Source organism: Muscardinus avellanarius, assembly GCF_963383645.1.
Source record: "Muscardinus avellanarius genome assembly, chromosome: 6".
Classification (NCBI taxonomy): domain Eukaryota; kingdom Metazoa; phylum Chordata; class Mammalia; order Rodentia; family Gliridae; genus Muscardinus; species Muscardinus avellanarius.
Window position 1 is genome coordinate 77,811,646 of NC_137791.1, and position 24,657 is coordinate 77,836,302.

A 24,657-nucleotide genomic window follows, 5' to 3' on the forward strand; every position below is an offset into this window, starting at 1 on the left:
TGCAATGGACTGCTATTACAGTTTTATTTCTAGATGATCAGTTACTTTAGGGAGAGAAGACAAAGTTTTAAAGCTATGGATTGCTTTACTCTTTTCTCTCATAAACTGAAATAAACTCAGGTATAAAGAAGAAAGAGAAAATGACACATGAGAACATGTAAATTCAAGAACACTGTAAATGACTCTGAAATGAGAAAACAAAAACTAAAATATACCTCTCTGTCCAGAACTTGTGTTTTCATCAGAATGTAAACCTTATAACTGGCAAAACTATTCCTACAAAAATATTTATTTCTTCTGGTTACAATGAAATAATAAGTAGAGAAGTGCTTTCTTTCCTGTGTTATCTGCCATCTCCAAGGGCACCCTCTAGTCCTGTATCACTGACACCTATGCATCCAGCTAAACTCTTTTTCTTTCCAGGACTTTCATACATGCTTTACCTGTGAGAGGATGTTGGTGCACTGCTGTAGTAAGGAAACTGGAGGGTTGCCGATATTTGTAGCGAGTTGAACTCTGAGCAACTGTTCTTTCTGAATAGCATTTTCTTGCAAAGCATGGGCAAGGGCCACAGAAGCACACCAGTTTGAAAGTGAATCGGTAGAAAACAAACCTCCACACAGTAACTGACCAGCTGAGACCGAATTTCCTGTTGCTGCAAATACAGTGGGCAGATGAAAATATATTAGATTTTTGACTGTGTGGAAATGATCCCCAATTTTTTTTTCAATAATGGGGATTGAACCCATCGGCATTTTACCTCTAAGCTATGTTTTTTATTCTTTATTTTGAAAAAGGGTTTCACTAAGTTGCAAAGAGCCTAAGTAGCTGAGGCTGGCTGTGAACCTGTGATCCTCCTGTCTCAGTCTCCCAAACACTGAGATTACAAACATGCACCGCCATGCCCAGCTAGAAATGACCCAAAATTTAAAACAAAACATTTTAAAATTGCTTTCTTCACACAAAAACTAGAATGAAATACTACTAAATACTATTTAAACTTTTGCTGGTCAGTAGTATTAACAATTTCCAAACAATAAATGTGTGTTTATCAAAACAAAATGAATAAACTAGGCATGGTGGGGCATGCTTGTAATCCCCGCGCTTGGGAGGCTGAGACAGGAGGACCACACAGGTTGGAAGCCAGCCTCAGCTACTGAGTGAGGCTCTCAGTAACTTAGCGAGACCCTGTTTCCAAATAAAGTATAAAATAGGTCTGGGAGGATAGCCCAAAGGTAGAAAAGCTCTCAGTACGAGAGAGAGAAGAGAGAAGAGAGAAGAGAGAAGAGAGAGAGAGAGGGAGGGAGGGAGGGAGAGAAGCTATCTCAGAAAAGTAAAAAAAAGTGTTTGAATGCTTTAGGCATCAAGATGATGATTTCAATAGTCTGGGAAAATTATTACCTTGTTTGAAGCAACATTTCTAAAACAAATTCTAAAATAAGGCTTTTTTTTTTTTTTTGCAGTACTAGAGATTAAACCCGGGGATACTGTTACACTGAGATATACCCCAAGCCATTTTTATTCTCAAATTTGAGATTCTCCTGCCTCAGTCTCCCAAATAGCTGGGATTACAGGTGTGCACCACCATACCCAGCTATAACACTTTTTAAAAAAAAAATTTTACTATATCCAAGGTCTAATTATCATTTTTATTTTGAAACAGGCTCTCACTAGGTCAATAAGAGTCTCACAACCTGCTTAGGCTGTCCTTGACCCATTTTCCTCCTGTCTCAGCCTCCCAAGCACTGGGATTACAAGTGTAAACCACCACATCTGGCTTTAGTAATTTTTTAAAAACAAGTTTTTGGTAAAACATAGTAAGATTTAATTTTGAATGAACCTTCCCCCAACACACACACAGTTTATGCCATTTAAATGAGCTCTACTTATGTTTCAAATTACCTATACCAGATTGTTTTTACTTTTTTTTTTTTTTTTGTATGTGGTACTGGGATTGAACCCAGGGGCATTCTGTCTCTGAGCTACACCTCTAACCCTGTATTTTATTTTTTATTTGGAAACAGGGTCTCAATAAATTGTGGAGGGCCTTCCTGAGTTTCTGAGGCTGGCAATGAACCTGCAATCCTCTTGTCTCAGCCTCCCAAAGTACCAGGATTACAGGTGTGCGCCAGCACACCTGGCTTCAAATTGCTTACAATTTAAAGTTACCAAAAGTTAGCTAGGCCTGGTGGTGCACGCTTGTAATCCCAGCATTTGGGAGGTTGAGACAGGAGGAACTCGGTTCGCAGACAGCCTTGGCTACTACTTAGTGAGGCCCTCTGCAACTCAGTGAGACCCTATTTCAAAATTAAGGAATAAAAAATTAGGCTGAGGATACAGCTAATTTCCCTGGTTCCATCCCTAGTAGTGCTAAATAAATAAATAAATAAATAATAAATATAAGTAAAAAATAAGAAAATAAAGTTACCAAAGGTAAATATTAAAAGAATTCACCTCAGGTAAATTCTTTAGAATGGTAATTACTGGTGTGTGTGTGTGTGTGTGTGTGTGTGTGTGTGTGTGTGTGTGTGTGTGTTTTACTGGGGACTGAACCCAGGGAAATTCTATCTCAAAGCTACACCCCAGCCCTATTTCTTAATTTTGAAACAGGGTCACACTAGCACAATGAGTCTCACTACTTGCTGAGCCTGTCCTCAAACTTGTGATCCTCCTCTCTTAGCCTCCCAAGTACTGAGATTATAACAGCAGGTTTTGTTTATTGGCATCTATTATATGCCAGGTATTCAGGTAAGTGCTTTACATATATAATTTCATTAATCTTCATTTCACACACATATACATATAAATGAAATATTTATTTTTAATTTTTTTGTGGTACTGGGGGTGGAACCCAGGGGCTTTTCTACCTCTGGGATATATATTCCCAGACCTATTTTATATCACTAAGTTGCTGAGAGCCTCACTAAGTAGCTGGGGCTGGCTTTGAATCTGTGCAATCCTCCTATCTCAGCCTCCCAAGCGCTGGGATTACAAACATGAGCCACTATATTTATTTTTTAAATAAATAAATGCACACACATATATGTGTGTGCATATATATATAGTTTTATATATATGTATATATACAGTTTTATATATATGTGTGTGTGTGTGTGTGTGTATATAGTTATAGTTATTTTTTTCTTTCTGTACTGGGGACTGAACTCAGGGGCATTCTACCTATTTTATTTTTTTTGTGGTACTGGGGATGGAATCCAGGGGCATTCTCCAAGCTACACCCCCAGCCCTACTATTTTTTAGTCATTTATTTATTTATTTATTTATTTAGGTGGTACTGGGGTTCCTGGAAGCCCTTCTACCTCCGGGCTACACTCCCAGACCTATTTTTTTACATTTTTATTTGGAAACAGGGTCTCCTAAGCCAGCGCGTGCGGCTGGAGTCGAACCTGCGCAATCCTCCTGCCTCCGCCTCCCAAGCGCGGGGATTACAAGCGTGTGCCACCTTCCTGGCTAGTCTTTTTTTATTTTTGAAACAGTATCTCACTGAGTTGCAAAGGGCCTCACTAAGTAGCTGAGGCTGTCTGCAAACCATGATCCTCCTGTTTCAGCCTCCCAAATGCTGGGATTGCAAGTGTGTGTCACCATGCCTGGCTATATATATAAAATTATATACAACTTTCTTTCTTTTTCTTTTCTGGCACAGGGGACAAATCCAGGGGCAATATACCTCAGAATTACACTCTCAGCTTTTTTATTTATTTTGAAACAGGGTCTCCATGCTGAGTGTCTTACTAAACTGCTGAGGCTGGCCTCAAACCTTTCAATCCTCCTGTCTCAGTATCCCAGTACTGAGATTACAAGCATGCACCATTAAGCCTGGCAATCCTCAAATATTTCTGAGGAGGTTAAGTTTTATCCCTACATATAGAAAGTATTATTCTCTCATAACTTGATAAAACAAGAAAAATTCTACAATGCAAACCCTTGTCTGATTACAAAGACTGTTCTCTAAATTTATTTTTAGTCCTTGGAACTCAGGAGGTTTTTCTAACCAGGTAATGAACTTTAGGCTAAAAAGGGTAGAGACAAAAATTCAATTAAAAATTTGAAAGACAATTACTGCTTTATAAAATAAAAAATTTAGCAGAACTTTTGCTTTAGAAGATGAAAATTAAAACTAAATTATTTACCATCAATAGTGGAAGGTAGAAGTGTTGACACAATTTCTCCTTGTCCTTTTTGGTTTTTATATAAGAAACACTGGAAACAATACAGAACAGCACAGCGCAACACAAACGGCTGTCTTTCGTTAACCATGGACATGAGAAGAACTACAATTGCTGGTCTGTTGCATTTGGAAAGAGAAGAGCAATATGAAGCGTTACAACCCAAGTACACAAGTGAGTAATGAGTCATTTTTCTTGACTGAAGAACCATAACCAGAATATCAGCAAGGTAAGTGTTTCCACTTCCATTTCACAGAAAGAGAAACTGCAGCTGAGAAGACTGACTTGTCTGCCTAAGGCATCCAGCTGTAAAGCAGAAGGGCAATGTGTGAACCTAAATATTCAAGTCCCAAAGACTACACACCTGTAAACTATCAGGATATTTACCCTCCACCCCCAGCCGAGGACTGAACCCTCTCCACTGAGCCACCTCCTACAGCCACTTAGCCCTTTTTATGTTGAGACAGAGTCTCGCTAAGTTGCTGAGGCTGGCCTTGAACTTGCAATCCTACTGTCACAGCCTCCTGAGTAGCTGGGATTACAAGGCTGCATCACCATGCCTGGTACCAATATAGTTCTCTTGTCAGATAATGTTGTTTCAAAACATACAAATGGACATTTTTTAAGAGAATAAGATGTATATATGAGATAATAGTAACAACCCACACTAAGCTTTTACTTCTTCAGAGAAATCTCAGTACTTCCTTTCTTACCGTGGTGGGTTTGAAGGAGCATTTACAGAAGCAAAGTAGTCTTGATTCACTTGGCAGCCTCGAATAACTTCTGATACAGTATTTATGGTCTGTTAAGGGGAGAAAAAAAGGACATTTAGAGATGTCAAAGAAGAAAACCTACTTTCAAAAGAAAAAGAAAAGGAGCCAGGTATGGTGGCGCACACATGTAATCTCAGTACGTGGGAGGCTGAGACAAGATCACAGGTTCCCGGCCAGCCTTAGCAACTTAGTGAGCCCATGTTTCAAAATAAAGAATAAAATAGTGCTGGGGTTTAACTCAAAGGTAGAATGCCCCTGGGTTCAATCCCCAGTACTACTAAACAAACAAAATAAAAAGGGTTCAGGATGCAGCTCAGAGGTAGAATGCTTGCGTAGCATATGCAAATTCCAGGGTTCAATCTCCATTATCATATGCAATAGATTAATTAAAAATATATAACAAATTAAAATTTCAGTTTAAGGGTGTGGTGCTGGGAATGAAATCAGGGGCATTCTGCCTCCAAGATACACTCCCAACCTTATTTTATTTTATTTTTGGTGGTACTGGGAGTGGAGCCCAGAGGCTTTCTACCTCTGGGCTATATTCCCAGACCTATTTTACACTTTATTTTGGAAACAGGGTCTCAATAAGTTGCTGAGAGCCTCACCAAGTAGCTGAGGCTGGCTTCGAACCTGTGCAATCCTCCTGTCTCAGTCTCCCAAGTGCGGGGATTACAAACATGCACCACCCCCTGCTTTAAAAAAATTTTTTTTTAAATAGGGTCTCACTAAGTTGCTGAGGCTGGCCATGAGCCTTCGATCCTCCTGAGATTACAGGTGTGCACCACCATGCCTAGCTAAGGATAAAGTTTAAAAAAACCTTTAAGAAAATTGGATAAAAAGACAAAATGTATTTCAAAATAACTGGTTAGAACCAGGCATTGTGGAACACACTTGTAATCCCAGTACTTGGGATGCTGAGACAGAAGGATCTCAGTTTCAAAGCCAGCGTTGGTAACGTAGTGAGACCCTCAGCAACCTTGGAAGATCCCATTTCCAAATAAGTAAAATCAGACTGGGGTTGTAGTTTGGAGGTAGAATGCTTCTGGGTTCAATCCCCAATACTAAAAACAAAAAAACAACAACAAAAAATAATGGTTATACATGATCTATATTTGTCAACTAAAAATAATTATTTAAAAAGGCAAACTAGGTCTAAAAAGTTTAACAATCTATTACTATAGTTGCAGGAAGAGAATAAAACAAAGGAGAAAATTTATCAAGAAATACCAAAAATAGCTTAAAAATCGAAGGATACATATGTCCAGTTGAAAGGGCTCAGTAAGTGGCAAAAACAATTGGGCAGTGAGAAAAAGATCCATAATACAGGACACCATCAGTAAATTTCAAAAAGCTAGAAATAAAATGTTTCAAAGGCTTCAAAGAGAAAAATGTTATATAAAAAAAGATAAGAAACCAGACATTTTTAACAAGCAGCATCTGAATGATATTCTCAAAGTTCAGACTAGTTGTAGGCTTCTTTGTTGTTTATGTGGTGCTGTGGATTGAACCCAGAGGCTTTCTACCTTCTTACAGCCCCAGCCCTATTTTGTTATTCTGAAACAGGGCCTAAGTAGCTAAGGCTGGCCTTGAACGTACAATCTTCCTGTCTTAGCTCCCAAGTAATGGGATTACAGGCGTGCACCAGCACACTGGGCTACTTACAGATTTCTTAACAAGCAACACATGAATGATGTTCTCAAAGTTGAGTTTTAGTGATTTCCAACCTTGAATTTCATACCCAGCCGAACATTAAATTAACTCTAAAGGTAGAAGAATGAAATTTTCAGCAACAAAGTAGTTAATAAAATTCTCTTGTCTTTTATTACTTTTTAGGAAAATAAAAAAATAAAGACAGTGAGCCAAGGGGGTAGGGTAAAAAGACACGGGATCAAGATAATCAAAAAGTCCCAACCAAGGGGGAGGTAAAAGGAGTTCTAGGAGGACAAAAGAAAGTCTCAGGAGCAAAGCTTATGTGCAGGAACTGGCGCTCAGACTGGAGCAGGAAGATGAGGGTTTCCAGAAGGCTGGGGTGGGGAAATGCTGTGTTAAGCATACAGTATTAATATGCATAGGCACATAGAAAATCAGTAAAATAAAAAAATACTATTAGAATTCATAGAAGAGAAAAATACAATATATAGTATATATATGTATATATAGTATTATAATCATATGTATATATGATTGTTTTTAGTTTTGCAAGAACAGAGTTAGGATAGTCATTAAAAATGTAAACTCTAAGCAGGGTGTGGTGGAGCACACCTGTGATTCCAGTATTTGGGAGGCTGAGACAGGTAGACTGAAGGTTCCAAGTCCAGCCTCAATAACTTAGTGAGGTCCTTAGCAACTAAGCAAGATCCTATTTCCAAATAAAAAATAAAATGGGCTAGAAGTGTAGCTTAGCACTACAATGCTCCTGGGTTCAATGCCCCAGACCATACACACACACATATACACCCACACACACAAAAAGTAAACTCCAAGTATTGATTTAAATATAAGTTCCAAAAAGTAACTGGAATGATGGAAGGAAGTGAAGTGACATTGTTATGCATGGGAGAAGTGGGACTTAAAATAGTGAGCAGTGGGGTTGAAGACAGCTGTTTTTGTTATAAAACTTTTATAATTATTTACACTTTTTTTTTTTTTTTTTTCCTGGTGGTACTGGGGGTGGAACCCAGAGGCTTTCTACCTCTGGGCTATACTCCCAGACCTTTTTTATATTTTATTTGGAAACAGGGTCTCACTAAGTTGTTGAGAGCCTCACTAAGTAGCTGAGGCTGGCTTGGAACCCGTGCCATCCTCCTGTCTCAGCCTCCCAAGCACAGGGATTACAAGCGTGCGCCACCATGCCCGGCTATTTATTTACACTTTTAATATGTGTTCTGTTGAGACAAAAATAACACAAGTAAACTAACCTTTTCCTGAAATGAATTCCTTTTCATTATAGAGAAGAAGCAGAAAATGCTATACATCAAGAAAAAAGAAGCCAAGTATGGTGACACATACCTGTAATCCCACTGCAATCTCAGTACTAGAGACCATGCGACTTTGTTCTCAAAATTGAAAACATAAATTATACTGTGCATTCCTGCTGAATATGCACTACAAAATTAACAAAAAATAATTCTAGCTGGATCTTCTAAGCTTTAAGCTTTATGAACCATATACCATAAAGCTCATGGAATGAGTATGCCTTTCAGAATTGATACGGTCATTATCATTTAGTAAGATTAGCTAAGAATCGTTATTTATTTAAAAGTTTTATTGGTGCATTGTAATCCTACATCATAATGAAGTTCAGAGTCATAGAGACATATATGCACACAGCACTTGGCGAATTTTCCTTTGGATCCCACTCCACAGCAAGGAATCTAACATAAGAATGGTTAAGTGTAGCCAGGTGTGGTGGCACACACTTGTAATCCTGGTACTTGGGAGGCTGAGACAGGAGGATTGCAAGTTGGCAGCCAACCTCAGCTACTTAGTAAAGTCTTCCACAACTTAGTGAGACCCTGTTTCAAAATAAAGAATAAAAAACAGGGCTGGAGGTGTAGCTTGGAGGTAGAATGCTCCTGGGTTCAAACCCCAGTACTACCAAAAAAAAAAGTTAAGTGTTACAGCATTACTATTTTTCCTTCAGGTAATATCTAATTCTTCCCAGGATTCCTGATGTCAACGTCTAAAGGGTGGGCTCAGTTACCTCAGTCAGGATATCAGCAGGAACCCCAGTAGCCATGAGGATAGTGCACAGCTGCTGCAGCAACCCACACTGGAACATTGCCTTCTGACAGCTGCTGGTAGCACCAGGAGGGTTGGTGGGAGAGACCAGTACTCGCACAAGCTGTGAAAAAAAGAGAAAATACAATCTGTCTTTTAAAGATTTATAGAAGCTTGAGGTAAGCATGATCTATGTGAACAAGAACCTGTGTGAAGCAGCCCTCCCCTGCTCAGCTGACCTAGCTGCTCTTCCCTCCCTGCTCCCCTGGCAACAGTGCTGCTATCCACATGCTAGATCATGCTCTTTGCTCCTTAGGGTGCTTGTGAACTCCCAGAGAGCAAGCAGCAACTGCTTGGTCATCTTTTTTATCCCATACAACAGGCACAGTATTTTTTAACATAATACACACTCAGTAATGAGGGAATGATTATGTTATGGGACAACAGATTTCTTATCTAAGTAAAAATGAACTACCCAAAATTGAACAGGACTAAAATTTATAATGGTCTGTTGGGCGTGATTGCGCACACTTGTTATCCCTGCGCTTGGGAGGCGGAGACAGGAGGATTGCACAGGTTCGAAGCCAGATGCACTGGCTTAAGAGATCCTGCTTCCAAATAAAAAATATAAAATAGGTCTGAGAGTGTAACTAGGGTTCCATCCCCAGTACCACCACCAACAAACAAACAAACAACCCAAAAAAAAAACAAAAAAAAAACACAAACAAAAAAATAGAATGGTCTGAGGTATAAAAAAATTCCTTTTATACTGGAAATATTTAAGGAGAGGCAAAAACTAACAACTGGGAACATGGTAGAAGATTCACGCATGAGTCAAGGGCTTGGCCTTATTAATTGTTAATGCTAATTAAATCCCTATAATTTTATGATTAATCTGAGCCTGAATGTGAAATTTCAGAAACATGAAAAAAGTCATCCCAAAAAATTGCTCAGGCCTAGATACATCTTCAAAATAATTTTACACATATCTTACATTTTAAAACTAGAGTTGCATGTATACATATGCACAAAATCTTAGACTTCTAGACCAAATGGAGTATTTATATTTTATTAACAAAGGCTAGACAAATGTTATCTATTATTTTATGCCATATATGCAGAAGGATTCAATAACATAACAAAAAACAATTTTATTATAAGATGGTATATATCATACAGACTGTGGGCACTAAGGGGACTTTATTATGGCAAGGAGGTAAACATGAAACTGTAAAATGGGTTTGAAAAGTGGTACTTTTACTGTCGGAGAATAGAAAGTAACTAAGAATCACTAGAATCTGGGAAAAACCTCAACAATTAATTAAATCAGTGAATAAGCTGGGGGTAGTGGTGCACGTTTGTAATCCCAGTACTTGGGAGGCTGAGACAGGTTCAAGGCCAGACTAAGCAACTTAGCAAGGACCTCTTCAACTTAGTGAGATCCTATTTCAAAAACAACAAAATAGGGATGGGATCGCAGCAAAGAGGTAAAGTGTCCCTGGGTTCAATTCCCAGTAACACACACACACACACACACACACACACACACACACACACAGACGTAATGAAGAAATCAATTATTTAGATGTCTCCATGTCTGGGTTAACAGACATTCTCAAAGAGGGCTGATTAATAAATTTATGTTTAATAAACAAAGAAACAAAGACTTTAGGACTTTCCTACCATTAGACTTTTCTAATCATTTCTGGTCTTTCCACCCCCTTCTTTACTTTACTCCTGTCACCACCACCACCACCACCACCACCACCACTTTTTGAGTATTTAAAGCAAATGCCAGATAATTATGTCACTTCTTCATAAATATTTCTGTAAGCATCTCCAACTCTTAAGGATTTTTAATTTTTATTATTATTCTTGTTGTTATACTAGGCATTGAACTCAGGGGCATTCTACATCACCAGCCCTATTTTTTTTTTTTAATTTTGAAACAAGATCTCACTAAGTTTAGAGCTTCATTAAATTGCTGAGGCTGGCCATGAACCTGTGATCCTGCTCTCTCAGCCTCCCAAGTACTGGGATTGTAAGCATGTGCCACAATCCCATGGCTTGTTTATAAGGATTTAAAAAAAAAAACATAATCATGGCTTTATCACATCTAACAAATCTACAATTATTGATTGATTGATTGATTAATTGGCACTAGGGATGAAACCCAGGAACTTTCTATCTCTGGGTTGCACTCCCAGACTTATATTTTATTTGGAAACAAGGTCTCACTAAGTTGCTGAGAGCCTCACTAAGTACCTGAGGCTGGCTTTGAACCTGCGCAATCCTCCTGTCTCAGCCTCCCAAGTACTGGGATTACAAGTGTGTGTGTCACCATACCTGCTTCTTTACAATTCTTTAATAGCAGCTAAGTATCTTTATTTTTTATTGGTACATTGTAGTCATACATCTTAATGGAGTACAAGATGGTAGAGGCATACATGCACACATCACTCATTTAGCCCTTCCACAATTCCCACCTCATTCCCTCCCCTTTCTCTCCTTCTCATGTTTGGCTTAGTGATTGACTCTGATATGTTTGTGAATGTACATCATGTATAGTATGGAAGTTCCCTCTTCCTCCTCCCACTCTCCTCAGGTCAGTTAGAAGGTTTCTCCTTCGTCTAGATTTCCTCCTATGGCCATTTTTCTCCCTAGCTTCCCCATACTAGGGAGAGCATTTGATTTTTTACTTTTTTAACTGACTAATCTCACTTAGCATAATGTTTTCCAGTTCCATCCATTTCCTTGAAAATATTGTAATCTTGTTCTTCTTTATAGCTGAGTAAAATTCCATTGTGTACACAGCCCATAGTTTTTAAATCCATCCATCTGCTGATGGACATCTTGCTGGTTCCATATTTTGGCAACTGTGAATTGTGCAGTTATGAACACAGATACACATGCATTAGTTTGGTAGTTTGGTTTCCATTCTTTTGAGTAGATACCCAGAAATGGTATTGCTGGATCATATGGTAGGTTTGTTCTCAACCTTCTGAGGCTCTTCCATACTATTTTCCAAAGTGGTTGCATGAATTTGTAATCACACCAACAATGTATTAGACTTTCCACTTCTCCACATCCTCGCCAGCATTTGTTGTTTGTGTTTTTAACGATTGTTATTCTAATTAGAGTTAGGTGAAATCTCAGGGTAGTTTTGATTGGCATTTCTCTGATTGCTAATGATGTTGAACATTTTTCATACATTTATTGGCCATTTGAATTTCTTCTTTTGTGAAGTATCTATTTAAGAGTTCACTTGCCCGTTTTTTGGTTGGGTTATTTGTTTTCTTAGTTGTGAGTTTCTTGAGTTCTCTGTATATTCTAGGTATTAGTCCTCTATTGGAGGAAGAATTGGCAAAAATTTTCTCCCATTCTGTTGGCTCTGTTGAGGTTCTTGATAAGTTTTCTTTGATGTACAGAAGCTCTTCAGTTTCATGCAATCCCACATATTGATCCTTTTAATTTCTTGCTTAATTTATCTTGTTATCATATAAGTATTCTCTTTTCAACCATCTTTCTCTGTACCCCTTTGGGGGTCTTTTTTTTTTTTTTGCAGTAATAGGGATGGAATCCAGGGATATTCTGCCTCCAATTTACATCCTCAGCCCTATTTTTTATTCTTTATTTTAAAACAGGGTCTCACTGAGTTGCAAAGGGACTCACAACGTAGCTGAGGCTGTCTATGAACCACGATCCTCCTATCTCAACCTCCCAAATGCTGGGATTACAAGTGTGTGCCACCACACCCAGCTGCCTTTGGGGTCTTATTGAGAAAGTTTTTACCTGTGCCTTTGTGCTGAAGTGTTAGACCTATGCCCTCTTCAAGGAGCTGCAAAGTGTCTTGTCTGATTTCCAAGTTTTTGATCTTGAATTGACTCTTGTGCAGGGTGAGAAAGTGGGGTTTACTTCCATTTTTCTGCATATGGTTAACTAATTTTGCCAGCATCATTTGTTGAAGAAGCAATCTTTTTTCCAGTGTATGTTTTTGGGCCCTTTGTCAAAAATCAATTGGCTTTAAGTGTGCAAATTTGTCTCTGAGTCTTTTATTCTGCTCCATTGGTCTATATACTTGTTTTTGTGCCAATAGCAGGGTATAGGTACTATGGCTTTGTAGTATAGTTTAAAGCCAGGTATTGTGATTCCTCCTGCATGGTTCATGTTGCTGAGAACAACTCTAGCTATTCTGGTTTTTTTTGTTGTTCAAATGAAAAAAAATATATATATATATATAATTTTTTTTTTTTTTTTGCAGTACGGGGGGTGGAACCCAGGGACATTCTACCTCTGAGCTACATCCCCAGATTGATTTTTTATTCTTTATTTGAAACAGTGTCTCACTGAGTTGCAAAGGGCCTCACTAAATAGCTGAGGCTGTCTGCGAACCACCATCCTGTCTCAGCCTCCCAAATGCTGGATTACAAGTATGTGCCACCATGCCCAGGTCGAAATAAATTTAAGGACTGATTTTTCTATGTCTGTGAGGGATGACTTTGGTAGTTTAATGGGTATGGTATTGAATCTGTAGATCACTTTTGGAAGAATGACCATTTTGGTGATATTTATTCTGCCTATCTAAGAACATGGAAGATTTTTCCATCTCCCAAGGTCTTCTTTGATTTCTTTTGCTAATTATTTTTAATTGATGATGTAAATAAAATAAGTGATTATCAAATTCCTAGATGGCAGAGAAAGATGGTTGAAGACAGAATACTTATGATAAGATAAAGACATAATAACATTCAGATATGTAAATTATTGTCACAGGGAATATACTTATATTATTCCTTAAAGTAAAACTAGGAAAAATTTGTAGAAGTTTCATTAAGACATATTTTGGAAACCAGGTATGGTGGCACACACTTGTAATCCAGCATTTGGGAGGCTGAGACAGGAGAATCAGTTTGAGGGTAGCCTCAGCTACTTAATGAGATCCTTTGTAACTCAATGAGACCCTGTTTCAAAATGGAGAATAAAATATAAAGCTGAGGGTGTAGCTTGGAGGTAGAATGCCCCTTGGTTCAAACCCCAGTACCGCAAAAAAAAAAAATATATATATATATATATATATATATATATATTTTGGCCTAATATGCAATTACCAACTGAAAAAATGTTCATAAGATGTCTCTCCCAGTTTTTTATTACAAAATATAAACAAAAGTCCCCAAGTATTCCTGCAGTCCTGGCTACTCCAGAAGCTGAGGTAGGGGCAGAGGAGAGAGAGAGAGATAGAGATAGAAAGAGACAGAGACAGAGACAGGCAGGGAGGGAGGGACGGAGAGAGAGAATGAATGTATATGTGGGGTGTGTGTGTGTGTGTGTGTGTGTGTGTGTTTTACTGGAGATTGAACTCAGTAGCTTTCTACCTCTAAGCCACACACCCAGTCCTTTTATTTTTAGTTTTGAAACAAGGTCTTGCTAGGTTTCTGAGAGACTCACTACATTGCTGAGGCTGTCCTCAAACCTATGATACTGTCTCATCCTCCAAAGCACTGGGATCACAGGTGTGCACTATCATGCTGGCTGAGATCTCAGATCTCTCCCTCTCCCTCTCTCTCTCTGTGCTGAGATTGAAACCAGGGGCATTCTACCTCTGAGCTATACCCCAGCCCTATTTCTCCCCCCTCCCCTTCCCTCTATTTTTTTATATATATATTTTTGTTGTTGTTGTTTTTGTTGTTTTTGGTGGTACTGGGGTTCCTGGAAGCCCTTCTACCTCCGGGCTACACTCCCAGACCTATTTTTACATATTTTTTAAAATTTGGAAACAGGGTCTCCTAAGCCAGCGCGCGCGACTGGCTTCGAACCTGCACGATCCTCCTGTCTCTGCCTCCCAAGCGCGGGGATTACAAGCGTGTGCCACCACGCCTGGCTTTTTATATTTAATTTTTTTAAGATTGAACCCAGAGGCATTCTACCTCTGAGCTAAACCCTCGGCAGGGTCTGACTAAGTTGTGAGGGCCTTGTTAAGCTGTCAAGCCTAGCTTCAAACCTGCGATCCTCCTGTCTCAGCCTCCCAAGTACTGGGATTACAAGCATGTGTTACCATGCTCGGCTAAGATCCTATCTCTTAAAAAAATCAATTTCACTTTTCAAAGGCTTGGTATTAAACCACATAGTTCCTATTAGTTCCAATTAGGATGTACATCCATGCTGGGTGTGGTGGTGCACACTTGTAATCCCAGCATTTGGGAGGCTGAGACAGGGGGATCAGGGTTCAAGGACAGCCTCAGCTACTACTTTGTGAGACTTTTTGCAACTCAGTCCAACCCTGTTTCCAAATACAGAATACAAAATAGGGCTGGGAGTGTAGCTCAGAGGTAGAATGCCTCTGGGTTCCATCCCCAGTACACACACACACACACACACACACACACACACACACACACAGATGTATATCCAAATAAAAAAACAATATGCATTTTTATTTTGTGTACAATAAACAACTTGAAATACACACAATTCTAAATAAAGCTGTAAAGAATACTCTAAATAGCACTCTAACAAGATAGCTTATGGCCTTTTGGGTCAAGAATGCATCAACACGCAGGGCTTGGTGGTGCATGTTTGTAATCCTACTACTTGGGAGACTGAGACTGGGGGTGGCAGTTTCAAGAACAGCTTCAGCAATTTAGTGAGGCTCTCAGCAACTTAGTAAAATCCTGTTTCCAAATAAGAAATGAAATTGATCTGGGGAATGTAGCTCGGAGGTAGAATGCCTCTGGGTTCAATTCCGTGTAACACCAGGAGGAAGGAAGGAAGGAAGGAAGGAAGGGAGGGAGGGAGGACAGCTGGGTGTGGTGCTGCATGCCTATAATCCCAGTAAATGGGGCGATACAGGACTGCAGATTGGAGGACAACCTTAGCAATCAGTGAGACTTTCATCAACCTAGCAAGACCTTGTTTCAAAAAAAAAAAAAAAAAAAAAAAGTATGTATAAACCACTCAACCTTTGAGGTGAGGATATATTCAAAATGAAGTAATCTCAATTCCTTTGCTTTGAAGTTTATGGCCCTCACTAGTTGAAGAAAGCTTTAGTAAGCTGGCAGTTAGTATATTTGGGTTTTTCTGTTTACTTGATCCTTCTGTTTCAGCCTTCTAAGTGTTAAAACTACAGGGATATGCCACTGCACTTGACCTAGTTTATTCACTTTTTTAAGGTTTTAAAAAAATCAACTCATTTATATAATACTGTATTTTTCTATTTATCCACTGAACTTTATTAAAAATCTTTTTTTTTTAGTGGTACTGAGGATGGGACCCAGAAGCATTCTACCTCTGAGCTATCCCCGCCAGCCCTATTTTTTTTTAATTTTTTGTTTTGAAACAGGATCTCGCAGGGTTGATGATAGTCTCACTATTGCTGAGGCTGTCCTCAAACCTGCGATCCTACCTAAGCCTCCTAAGTATTGGGATTATAGGTGTGTACCACCACGCCTGGCTGAAAATGACTTTTTTTCTTGTAAAGTAGTACTTTACTTTTTAAATAATGACACTTTTTGCGTGTGTATGAGGTACTGGAGATTGAACTCAGGGTCATTCTACCTCTGAGCTACACCCCCAATTCTATTTTATTTTTATTTTGAAACATGATCTCACTAAGTTGAATTTCACTACTTGCTGAGGCTATCCTCAAACCTGTGATCCTAGCTGGGTGTGGTGGTGCACACTTGTAATCCCCGTTCTTGGGAGGCTGAGAAAGAAATCACACAGGTTCGAAGCCAGCCTCAGCTACTTAGTGAGGCTCTCAGCAATTTAGTGAGACCCTGTTTCCAAATAAAAAAATATAAAATAGGTCTGGAAGTATAGCCCGGAGGTAGAAAGCCCCTGAGTTCCACCCCCAGTGCACCAAAAAAAACCCCAAAACCTGTGATCCTCTTGTCTCAGCCTCCCAAATACTAGGATTATAGGCATGTGCTACCATGTCTGGCTTAAACAATGACCCATCCTTCAACATAATTCTTTACTTAGACCCTAAATTATAAAACAGGAGCAGGCTCTGCAAGCAGTGAAAATTTGGATTTCTCACTGTTTGACAGAAAATGTTTTTGCATACCATTAGATCCCATCATTCTAATCACATTTTGTTTGTTTCTGTGGTACTGGGGACAGAACTCAGCAGTAGTCTCCCTATCCCTTTTAATTTTTAAATTAAATATTAATTAGTTAATTTTGCAGTACTGGGGATGGAAGCCAGGAGCATTCTACCTCTGAGCAACACACCCACCCCTATTTTTTACTCTTTTTTTGTGTGTGTGGTACTAGGGGTGGAACTCAGGGGCTTTTCTACCTCCGGGCTATTCTCCCAGACCTATTTTATATTTTATTTGGAAACAGGGCCTCACAAAGTTGCTGAGAGCCTCACTAATTAGCTGAGGCTGGCTTTGAACCTGTGTGATCCTCCTGTCTCAGACTCCCAAGCACTGGGATTACAAGCAAGTGCCACCATGCCTGGCTTATTCTTTATTTTGAAACAGGGTTTCACTGAGTTGCAAAGGGCCTTATTAAGTAGCTGAGGCTGGCCGTGAACCGCAAACCTCCTGTCTCAGCCTCCCAATGCTGGGATTATAAGCGTGCACCACCACGCCTGGCTAATTTATTTTTTAATTTTTTTTATTTATTTATTTATTTATTTATTTATTTATTTATTTATTTATTGTGGGTCTGATGATGGAACCCAGGGCCATTCAACCTCCAAGCTACATCCCCTGTCCTGTTTTTTTTTTTTTTTTTTTTGAAACAGGGTCTCACTAAGTTGCCTTGGGCCTCACTAAGTAGCTGAGGCTGTCCGTGAACTGTGATCCTCCGGTCTCAGCCTCCTGAGTGCTGGGATTACAAGCATGCACAACCATGCCCAGCTTATTTATTTATTTTTTTTGGTGGTACTGGTGGTTGAACCCAAGGGCATTCTGCCACTGAGCTACCCAGTCCTTTTTTTTTTTTTTTATTTTTTGCGCTACACCCCCGGTCCTTTTTATTTTTCATTTTGAAACCATGTCTGGCTAAATTGCTCAAGCTGGCCTCAAACTTGTGATCCTCCTGCTTGCTCAGCCCAGAATAGCTGGGATTATAGGTATATACAACCATGCCTGGTTCAGTTTGAAAACTAATTTTCTAGAGGAATTTCCTTTATTAAGCAAGTGGTGTTAAACAAAGATTTTATCAAGCTTACCACATGGTGACAGTATTTCTAAAACATAAAAAAATTAATTCTTGATATGTGTAATACTGACATGTGAAAACAGAAATGAAGAACTTAGGAGTATAAATAGAATTGACTTTGTGACCATGTTCTCTGTAAAATAAGTTCATAACAGTTTTTAGGCATATCCTAAATAGGGTAATGGCATAATTTATAATCCAAACCAGGCCACTTCTGACGTGAAAAGGGATACTATTAGTAATTACAAAATGAATCCTGTCCTGGCAAACTGGGGCATATGGAAACCCTAATTATCAATCAATCCTATGTGGGCAACTCCCAGGGTATGGAACAATACTCAAAACTCTCATTAGTAGAGAGGTTAGCCATCTAGTTTATTTTTATTTATTTATTTATTATTTAGTGTGTGTGTATGTGTATGTGTGCAACTCCCAGGGTATGGAACAATACTCAAAACTCTCATTAGTAGAGAGGTTAGCTAGCCATCTAATTTATTTTTATTTGTTTATTATTTAGTGTGTGTGTGTGTGTGTGTGTGTGTGTGTGTGTGTGTGTGTTACTGGGGATGAAACCCAGGGGCATATCTATCTCTGAGCTATACCCCCAGCCCTATTTTTTATTCTTTGTTTTGAAACAGGGTCTCACTGAGTTGCAAAAGGCCTCACTAAGTAGCTGAGGCTGTCTGTGAACTGTGATCCTCTTGTCTCAGCCTCCCAAATCCTGGGATTACAAGTGTGTGCCACCATGCCTGGCTGCCATCTAGTTTTGAAGCTTACAATTTAAGAGATACAGGCATAATTCAGAGACATTTGAAAACCCACAAAATCACTAGAGAGTTTATAAATTAGGAGTCTGGTACAAACAAAAAGATTGAGAGGAAAGGAATTCAACAGAAGGGAAATAAAGAACTTCAAAATTTTCTCTGAGGTAGAAACCATTTGAGAGCCTACTATCCTCACATTAATTAATTATTTATTTATTTATTTATTTGGATCTGGGGATGGAACCCAGGGGCATTCGACCTCCAAGCTACACCCCCTGCTCTATTTTTAATTTTTTAATTAATTTTTTTATTTTTGGTGGTACTGGGGTTCCTGGAAACCCTTCTAACTCCAGGCTACACTCCCAGACCTATTTTTATACTTTTTTATTTGGAAACAGGGTCTCTTAAGCCAGCACAGCTGGCTTCGAACCTGCGCGATCCTCCTGTCTCCGCCTCCCACGCGCGGGGATTACATGTGTGCTCCACCACGCCCGGCTTAATTTTTTATTTTGAAACAGGGCCTCACTGAGTTGCAGAGGGCCTCACTAAGTATCTGAGGCTGTCCGCGAACCGCGATCCTCCGGTCTCAGCCTCCCAAATGCTGGGATTACAAGTGTGGGCCACCACGCCCGGCTTCTAGCCTCACATTTATTATCTATCCCCACTAAACTTTTACCATGAAGCTTAAATAAAATTACAGGTGATTTATTAATTTAACTTGGACATGATTGTTCATATCCTAGTATCCAGTGCTAGGGTTTAGAACTTATGGGCATTCTACCTCCAAGCTACATCCCCCGCCAAATTTTATTATTTTAATTAATTTATTAATTAATTTTCTAGCACTGGGGATTGAACCCAGGGGCATTCTACCTCTGAACTACACCCCAGCCCTATTTTATTTTTATTTTGAAACAGGATCTTGCTAGGTTAATGAAAGTCTCAGTATTTGCTGAGGCTGTCCTGGAATCTCCTAGGCTCCCATCTCAGTACTTCCCAAGTACTGGGATTATTATAGTGTATGGAGTATATGCCACCATGCCTGGCTTCAGTGGGGTTTTTTTTTGGTTTTTGTTTTTTGGTGGTACTAGGAATTGAACCCCAGGGCATTCTACTCTAAGCTATACCCCAAGCCCTATTTTATCTTTTATTTTGAAATAGGGACTCAGTAAGTTGCAGAGGGCGTCACTAAGTAGCTGAGCCTGGCCACAAACCTATAATTCTCCTTATCTCAGCCCCCCCAAATACTGGGATTACAAGAGTGAGTCACCACACCCAGGTCAAGTGCTGGATTCTTTTCTTTATTTTTTTGGCGGTACTGGGGATAGAATCCAGGAGCATTCTACCTCTGAGACATACCCACAGCCCTATTTTTTATTCTTTATTTTACAAAAGGGTCTCGCAGAATTGTGGAAGTCCTCACTAAGTAGCTGAGACTGTCTGCAAACTGCAATCCTCCTATCTCAGCCTCCTGAATGCTGGGATTACAAGCATGCGCCACCATGCCCAACTTTCTGGATTCTTAATAAATGTTTCCTGAGTGAATCTATATGAACTCAATGTTCTGAATATTTATTAGGTTCCCTAACTAAAGAAAAGTGTGTTTGTGTTAGTTACTGAGGATTGAACCTAGGGGTGTTCTACCTCTGGGCTCCCCCCACCCCTCAAGACCTATTTTATTTTTTAGTTTGAAACAGGTTCTTGCTAAGTTGTGAGGCTGACTTAGAACCCACAATATGCCTGTCTGAGCCTCCCAAGTACTGGGATTACAGGTGTGTGCCAACAAAGCTGGCTGAAGAAAGATTTTAAAAATTCAAATCAACAAAATTAAACCTATTATTCCCTAATGTGAAAGCTATAAGAAAACAGTGTGCCCAGATTTGCTTCAAAATTATACAATATGGCAAAAAAGAAGAATAAAGTTGAACCAAAATTGTGAGATGTTAATTATCACAGTTGAATGATGGGAGGAATGAGGCAAGGGGATCTCTAGTGCTGAGTACAGCTGCAAATTTCCATGTTAAAAAGTTTTTTTCAAAGCAGGCCGTGGTGGCGCACGCTTGTAATCCCAGCATTCGGGAGGCTGAGACCTGAGGACCACGGTTCGCGGACAGCCTCAGCTACTTAGTGAGGCCCTCTGCAACTCAGTGAGACCCTGTTTCAAAACAAAAAATAAAAAATTGGGTAGGGGGGTATAGCTCGGAGGTCAAATGCCTCTGGGTTCCAGCCCCAGACACGCAAAAAAAAAAAACAACCAAAAAACAAGTTTTTTCAAGCTGGGCTTGGTGGTACACACTTGTAATCCCAGCATTTGGGAGGCTGAGACAGGAGAATCACTGTTCACAAACAGTCTCAGCTACGTAGTGAGGCCCTCTGCAACTCAGTGAGACCCTTTTTCAAAATAAAGAGTAAAAAAATAGGGCTGAGAGTATAGCTTGGAGGAGGCAGAATGCCCTGGGTTCAATCCTCAGTAACACACACACACACACACACACACACACACACACACACAAAGTGTTTTTAAACCCCATCTGAAACCAACTGAACATCTTGGATTTAATAAATTCAAGTAATTTTCCTTGAAAGAATCTCTAAAAAAATTCCTATCGTTTCAGGTCTAAGGACGGTATACCTGTAGCATCAGGTGTAGATTGGTCACTTTCTGTGCAGACCAGCCAGAATTTTCATCTCCAACCTCAAACCATGGTTTCATGCGTTGAATATATGAGCCTTCTTTAAAAAAATTTTGATTGGAATTGTTGTTTTTTAACAAGTTTTGGAGCAAAAGCAAACAATCTTCGACTACTATACCTAGGAAGAGAATATAAAATGGAAGTGTTAAGACTGATAAAATCTGAAGGAAAATTTAATTCCCAAACATTATGTGTGTGGGGGTGATGACTACTAGGGATTCTACCTCTGAGCCACATCTCCTATTTTATTTTACTTATTTTTTTGGTGGTACTGGGGATGGAACCCTTCTACCTCCGGGCTACACTCCCGGAGTGTATATTTTATATTTATATTTTATTTGGAAACAGGATCTCTGAAGCCAGCGAGGCTGGCTTCGAACCTGCACGATCCTCCTGTCTCTGCCTCCCAAGCGCGGGGATTACAAGTGTGCACCACCACGCCCAGCATCTCATCTCCTATTTTATTTTAAAACAGGTTCTTGCTAAACTATTGAGGGTGGTCTCAACCTGTGTCAGTCTTAGGTGTGTACCACCATGCCTGGCCCCCAATATTTTTATTTTTATTTTTATTTATTTATTTTTTGGTACCTAGGGATTGAACTAAGGGGCATTCCACCTCTGAGTTACATACCCAGCCCTATTTAATTTTACTTTGAAACAAGATCTCACTAGGTTGATGAGTCTCACTACTTACTGAGGCTGTCCTCAAACCTGCGATCTTGTCTCAGCCTCCTAAGTACCTGGATTACAAGCCTGAGCCACCATGCTCAGTCCCAAACATTTAAAAAAGATAGACCTGCATGCTCAGCCTCCCTGTCCTCAGTATGGTAGGCACACAGCCTATTCTGACTCCTGGTGGCTGCAGGTCCCAATCTGTATGGTCTTTCTCAGGTACCCTCATGATCTCCAGGCTCCTGTCTGAGCATCCAATCACCATAGTAACTCCTATTTTTTGCAAGCTTAAGCATCATTTCTTCAGGAATGATTATCAAGACTCAAGAACTAGGTTAGGATTATCAGCAACATCCTCTTACAGTAGCTCGTTCTATTTATTTTGAGTGTCTGTCTTCTCCCCTAGATTATAACTCATGAATATAGGAATTTATGAACACACAAATTTGTCTATATTCTTGACAGAAATTGAGACAAGACATCAAGTCTATATAAGTTTATATCCAGAAGTTAACTATTAAATATTTATTGAATGAACCAATCATATCTTATTTGATCTTTAAGAAGCACTTGACATTGCTGTCTTGGTATCTCTTCTTTGAAACCTCCTTTCCCTTGGTTTCTTCTTTTTTCTTTTTTTTTTTTTTGTGGTTGTGGGGGTAGAACCCAGGGGCTTTCTACCTCCGAGCTATACTCCCAGACCTATTTTATACTTTATTTGGAAACAGGGTCACACTAGGTTGCTGAGAACCTCACTAAGTAGCTGAGGCTGGCTTCGAACCTGTGTGATCCTCCTGTCTCAGCCTCCCAAGTGCTGAGATTACAAGCGTGTGCCACCACACCCGGCATTTCCCTTGGTTTCTAAAACATGACTCTCACTTGGTTTCCTTTGACTGCTCTGGCCACTCCTCAGACTCTCTATTTTTCAATGTTCTTGTCCTTTAATGTTTCATCTTTTTTCTACTTCTCTGCTTACAACAGAATACTCTACAGTGCAGTTTCATCCAGGCCATAGCTTCCACTGTGTGTGTGTGTGTGTGTGTGCGCGCGCGCGCGCGCATTCATGTGCGCATGTGTATGTGTATTTTACTGGGGATGGAACCCAGGGGCATTCTACTTCCAAGATATACCCCAACAAGATTTTTTAAAATTCTTTTTCATTTTATTTATTTATTTATTTATTTGTTTGTTTGTTTGTTTGTTTGTTTATTTTGCGGTACTGGGGATGGAACCCAGGTGCATTCTACCTCCAAGCTACACCCCCAGCCCTATTTTTTAGTATTTTTATTCTTTGAAACAAAGTCTCACTGAGTTGTGAAAGGCCTCACTAAGTAGCTAAGGCTGTTAGCGAACCACAATTCTCTGATCTCCACCTCCCAAATGCTGGGATTACAAGCGTGTGCCACCATGTCCAGCCTTATTCTTTATTTTGAAACAGGGTCTCACTAAGTTGCAGAGAACCTCACTAAGTAGCTGAGGCTGGCCCTGACCTACGATCCTCCTGTCTCAGTCTCCCAAATACTGGGATTACAAGGATGTGCCACCATGTCTGGCTATTTTTATTTTTGAAACAGGGTCTCGTAAAGTTGATGAGTCTCACTACTTGCTCAGGCTTTCCTTGAACCTGTGATCTTCCTGTCTCAGCTTTCCCAATACTGGGATTATAAGTGTGTACCACCACACCCAGACTTTTTAAATCTATTTTTATCTTTTTACTTTGAGACAGGGTATCACTAAAATTGTCTTGAACTCAGCTTCCCTAGTAGCTAGGATTACAAGTGCATGCCACCACACCTGGCTATGTCTTAGCTTTTTAAGAAACTGCTAGCCAAGTATGGTGGTGTATATTTGCAATCCCAGTACTTGGGAGGCTGAGACAGATGACTGTGGGTTCAAGGCCAGCCTCAGCAACTTAGCAAGGCCCTTAGCAACTTAGTGAAACAGTTTCAAAATAGCTTACTTGCTATGGTGTATCTTCCTTGTTGAGGAGTGTATTCAGACTTTTTGGACATTAAGTTTTAAGAGTTTTTAGCATATTTTGGATATAAGTGTCCCAGGCCAAGCCAGACATGGTGGCAACATGCTTGTAATCCCAGTCCTTGGAAGGCTGAGATAGAACGACTGAAGGTTTGAAGCCAGTCTCAGCAACTTAGCAAGACCCTCAGAAACTCAGTGAGACCCTTAAAATAGGGCTGAAGGAGTATAGCTTGGAGTAAGAATGCCTCTGGGTTTAATCCCCAGTACCAGAAAAGAAAAAGAAGTGTCCCACTCTGTGGCCTGTCCTTTCATTCTCTTAACAATGTCTTTTGCAGAGTACAAATTTTTAATTTTAATGAAGTCTCATGTATCCTCTTTTTCTTCCAGGATCATGCTTTTGGCATTGTATTTAAGAGTTAATTGTTTTTGTTCATATGTTTACCATGCTATTTTCACTGGTTATTAATTAAATATTATGTAAAACTGCCAGAATACAATTGCAAAAATGGGTGTTTTTATAAAAACTAAATTTAAGTCTTTAGCAAAACTCAATGAGAGCAAATCATTTAAAAAGCTGTCTAGCCGGGTGTGGTGGCGCACGCTTGTAATTCCTGCGCTTGGGAGGCTCAGACAGGAGGATCACACAGGTTCAAAGCCAGCCTCAGCTACTTAGTGAGGCTCTGAGCAACTTAGTGAG

The 24,657-nt window shown here is 39.6% G+C and overlaps 1 protein-coding gene across 5 annotated transcripts in view; it reads right to left on the reverse strand.

Annotated features, from left to right (window-relative positions):
• The window catches only part of USO1 (USO1 vesicle transport factor), a gene marked incomplete at both ends in the record, with an annotated part of 108,364 nt that overhangs the window by 29,061 nt on the left and 54,646 nt on the right, over nucleotides 1-24,657 (reverse strand). For all 5 annotated transcript variants that reach the window (XM_080697563.1, XM_080697562.1, XM_080697560.1 and 2 more), the window contains 5 exons: nucleotides 444-655; nucleotides 4,152-4,306; nucleotides 4,901-4,989; nucleotides 8,667-8,807; nucleotides 21,251-21,429. In XM_080697563.1, coding sequence (XP_080553689.1) covers nucleotides 444-655; nucleotides 4,152-4,306; nucleotides 4,901-4,989; nucleotides 8,667-8,807; nucleotides 21,251-21,429 — 776 coding nt within the window. The remainder of the gene's footprint in view (nucleotides 1-443; nucleotides 656-4,151; nucleotides 4,307-4,900; nucleotides 4,990-8,666; nucleotides 8,808-21,250; nucleotides 21,430-24,657) is intronic.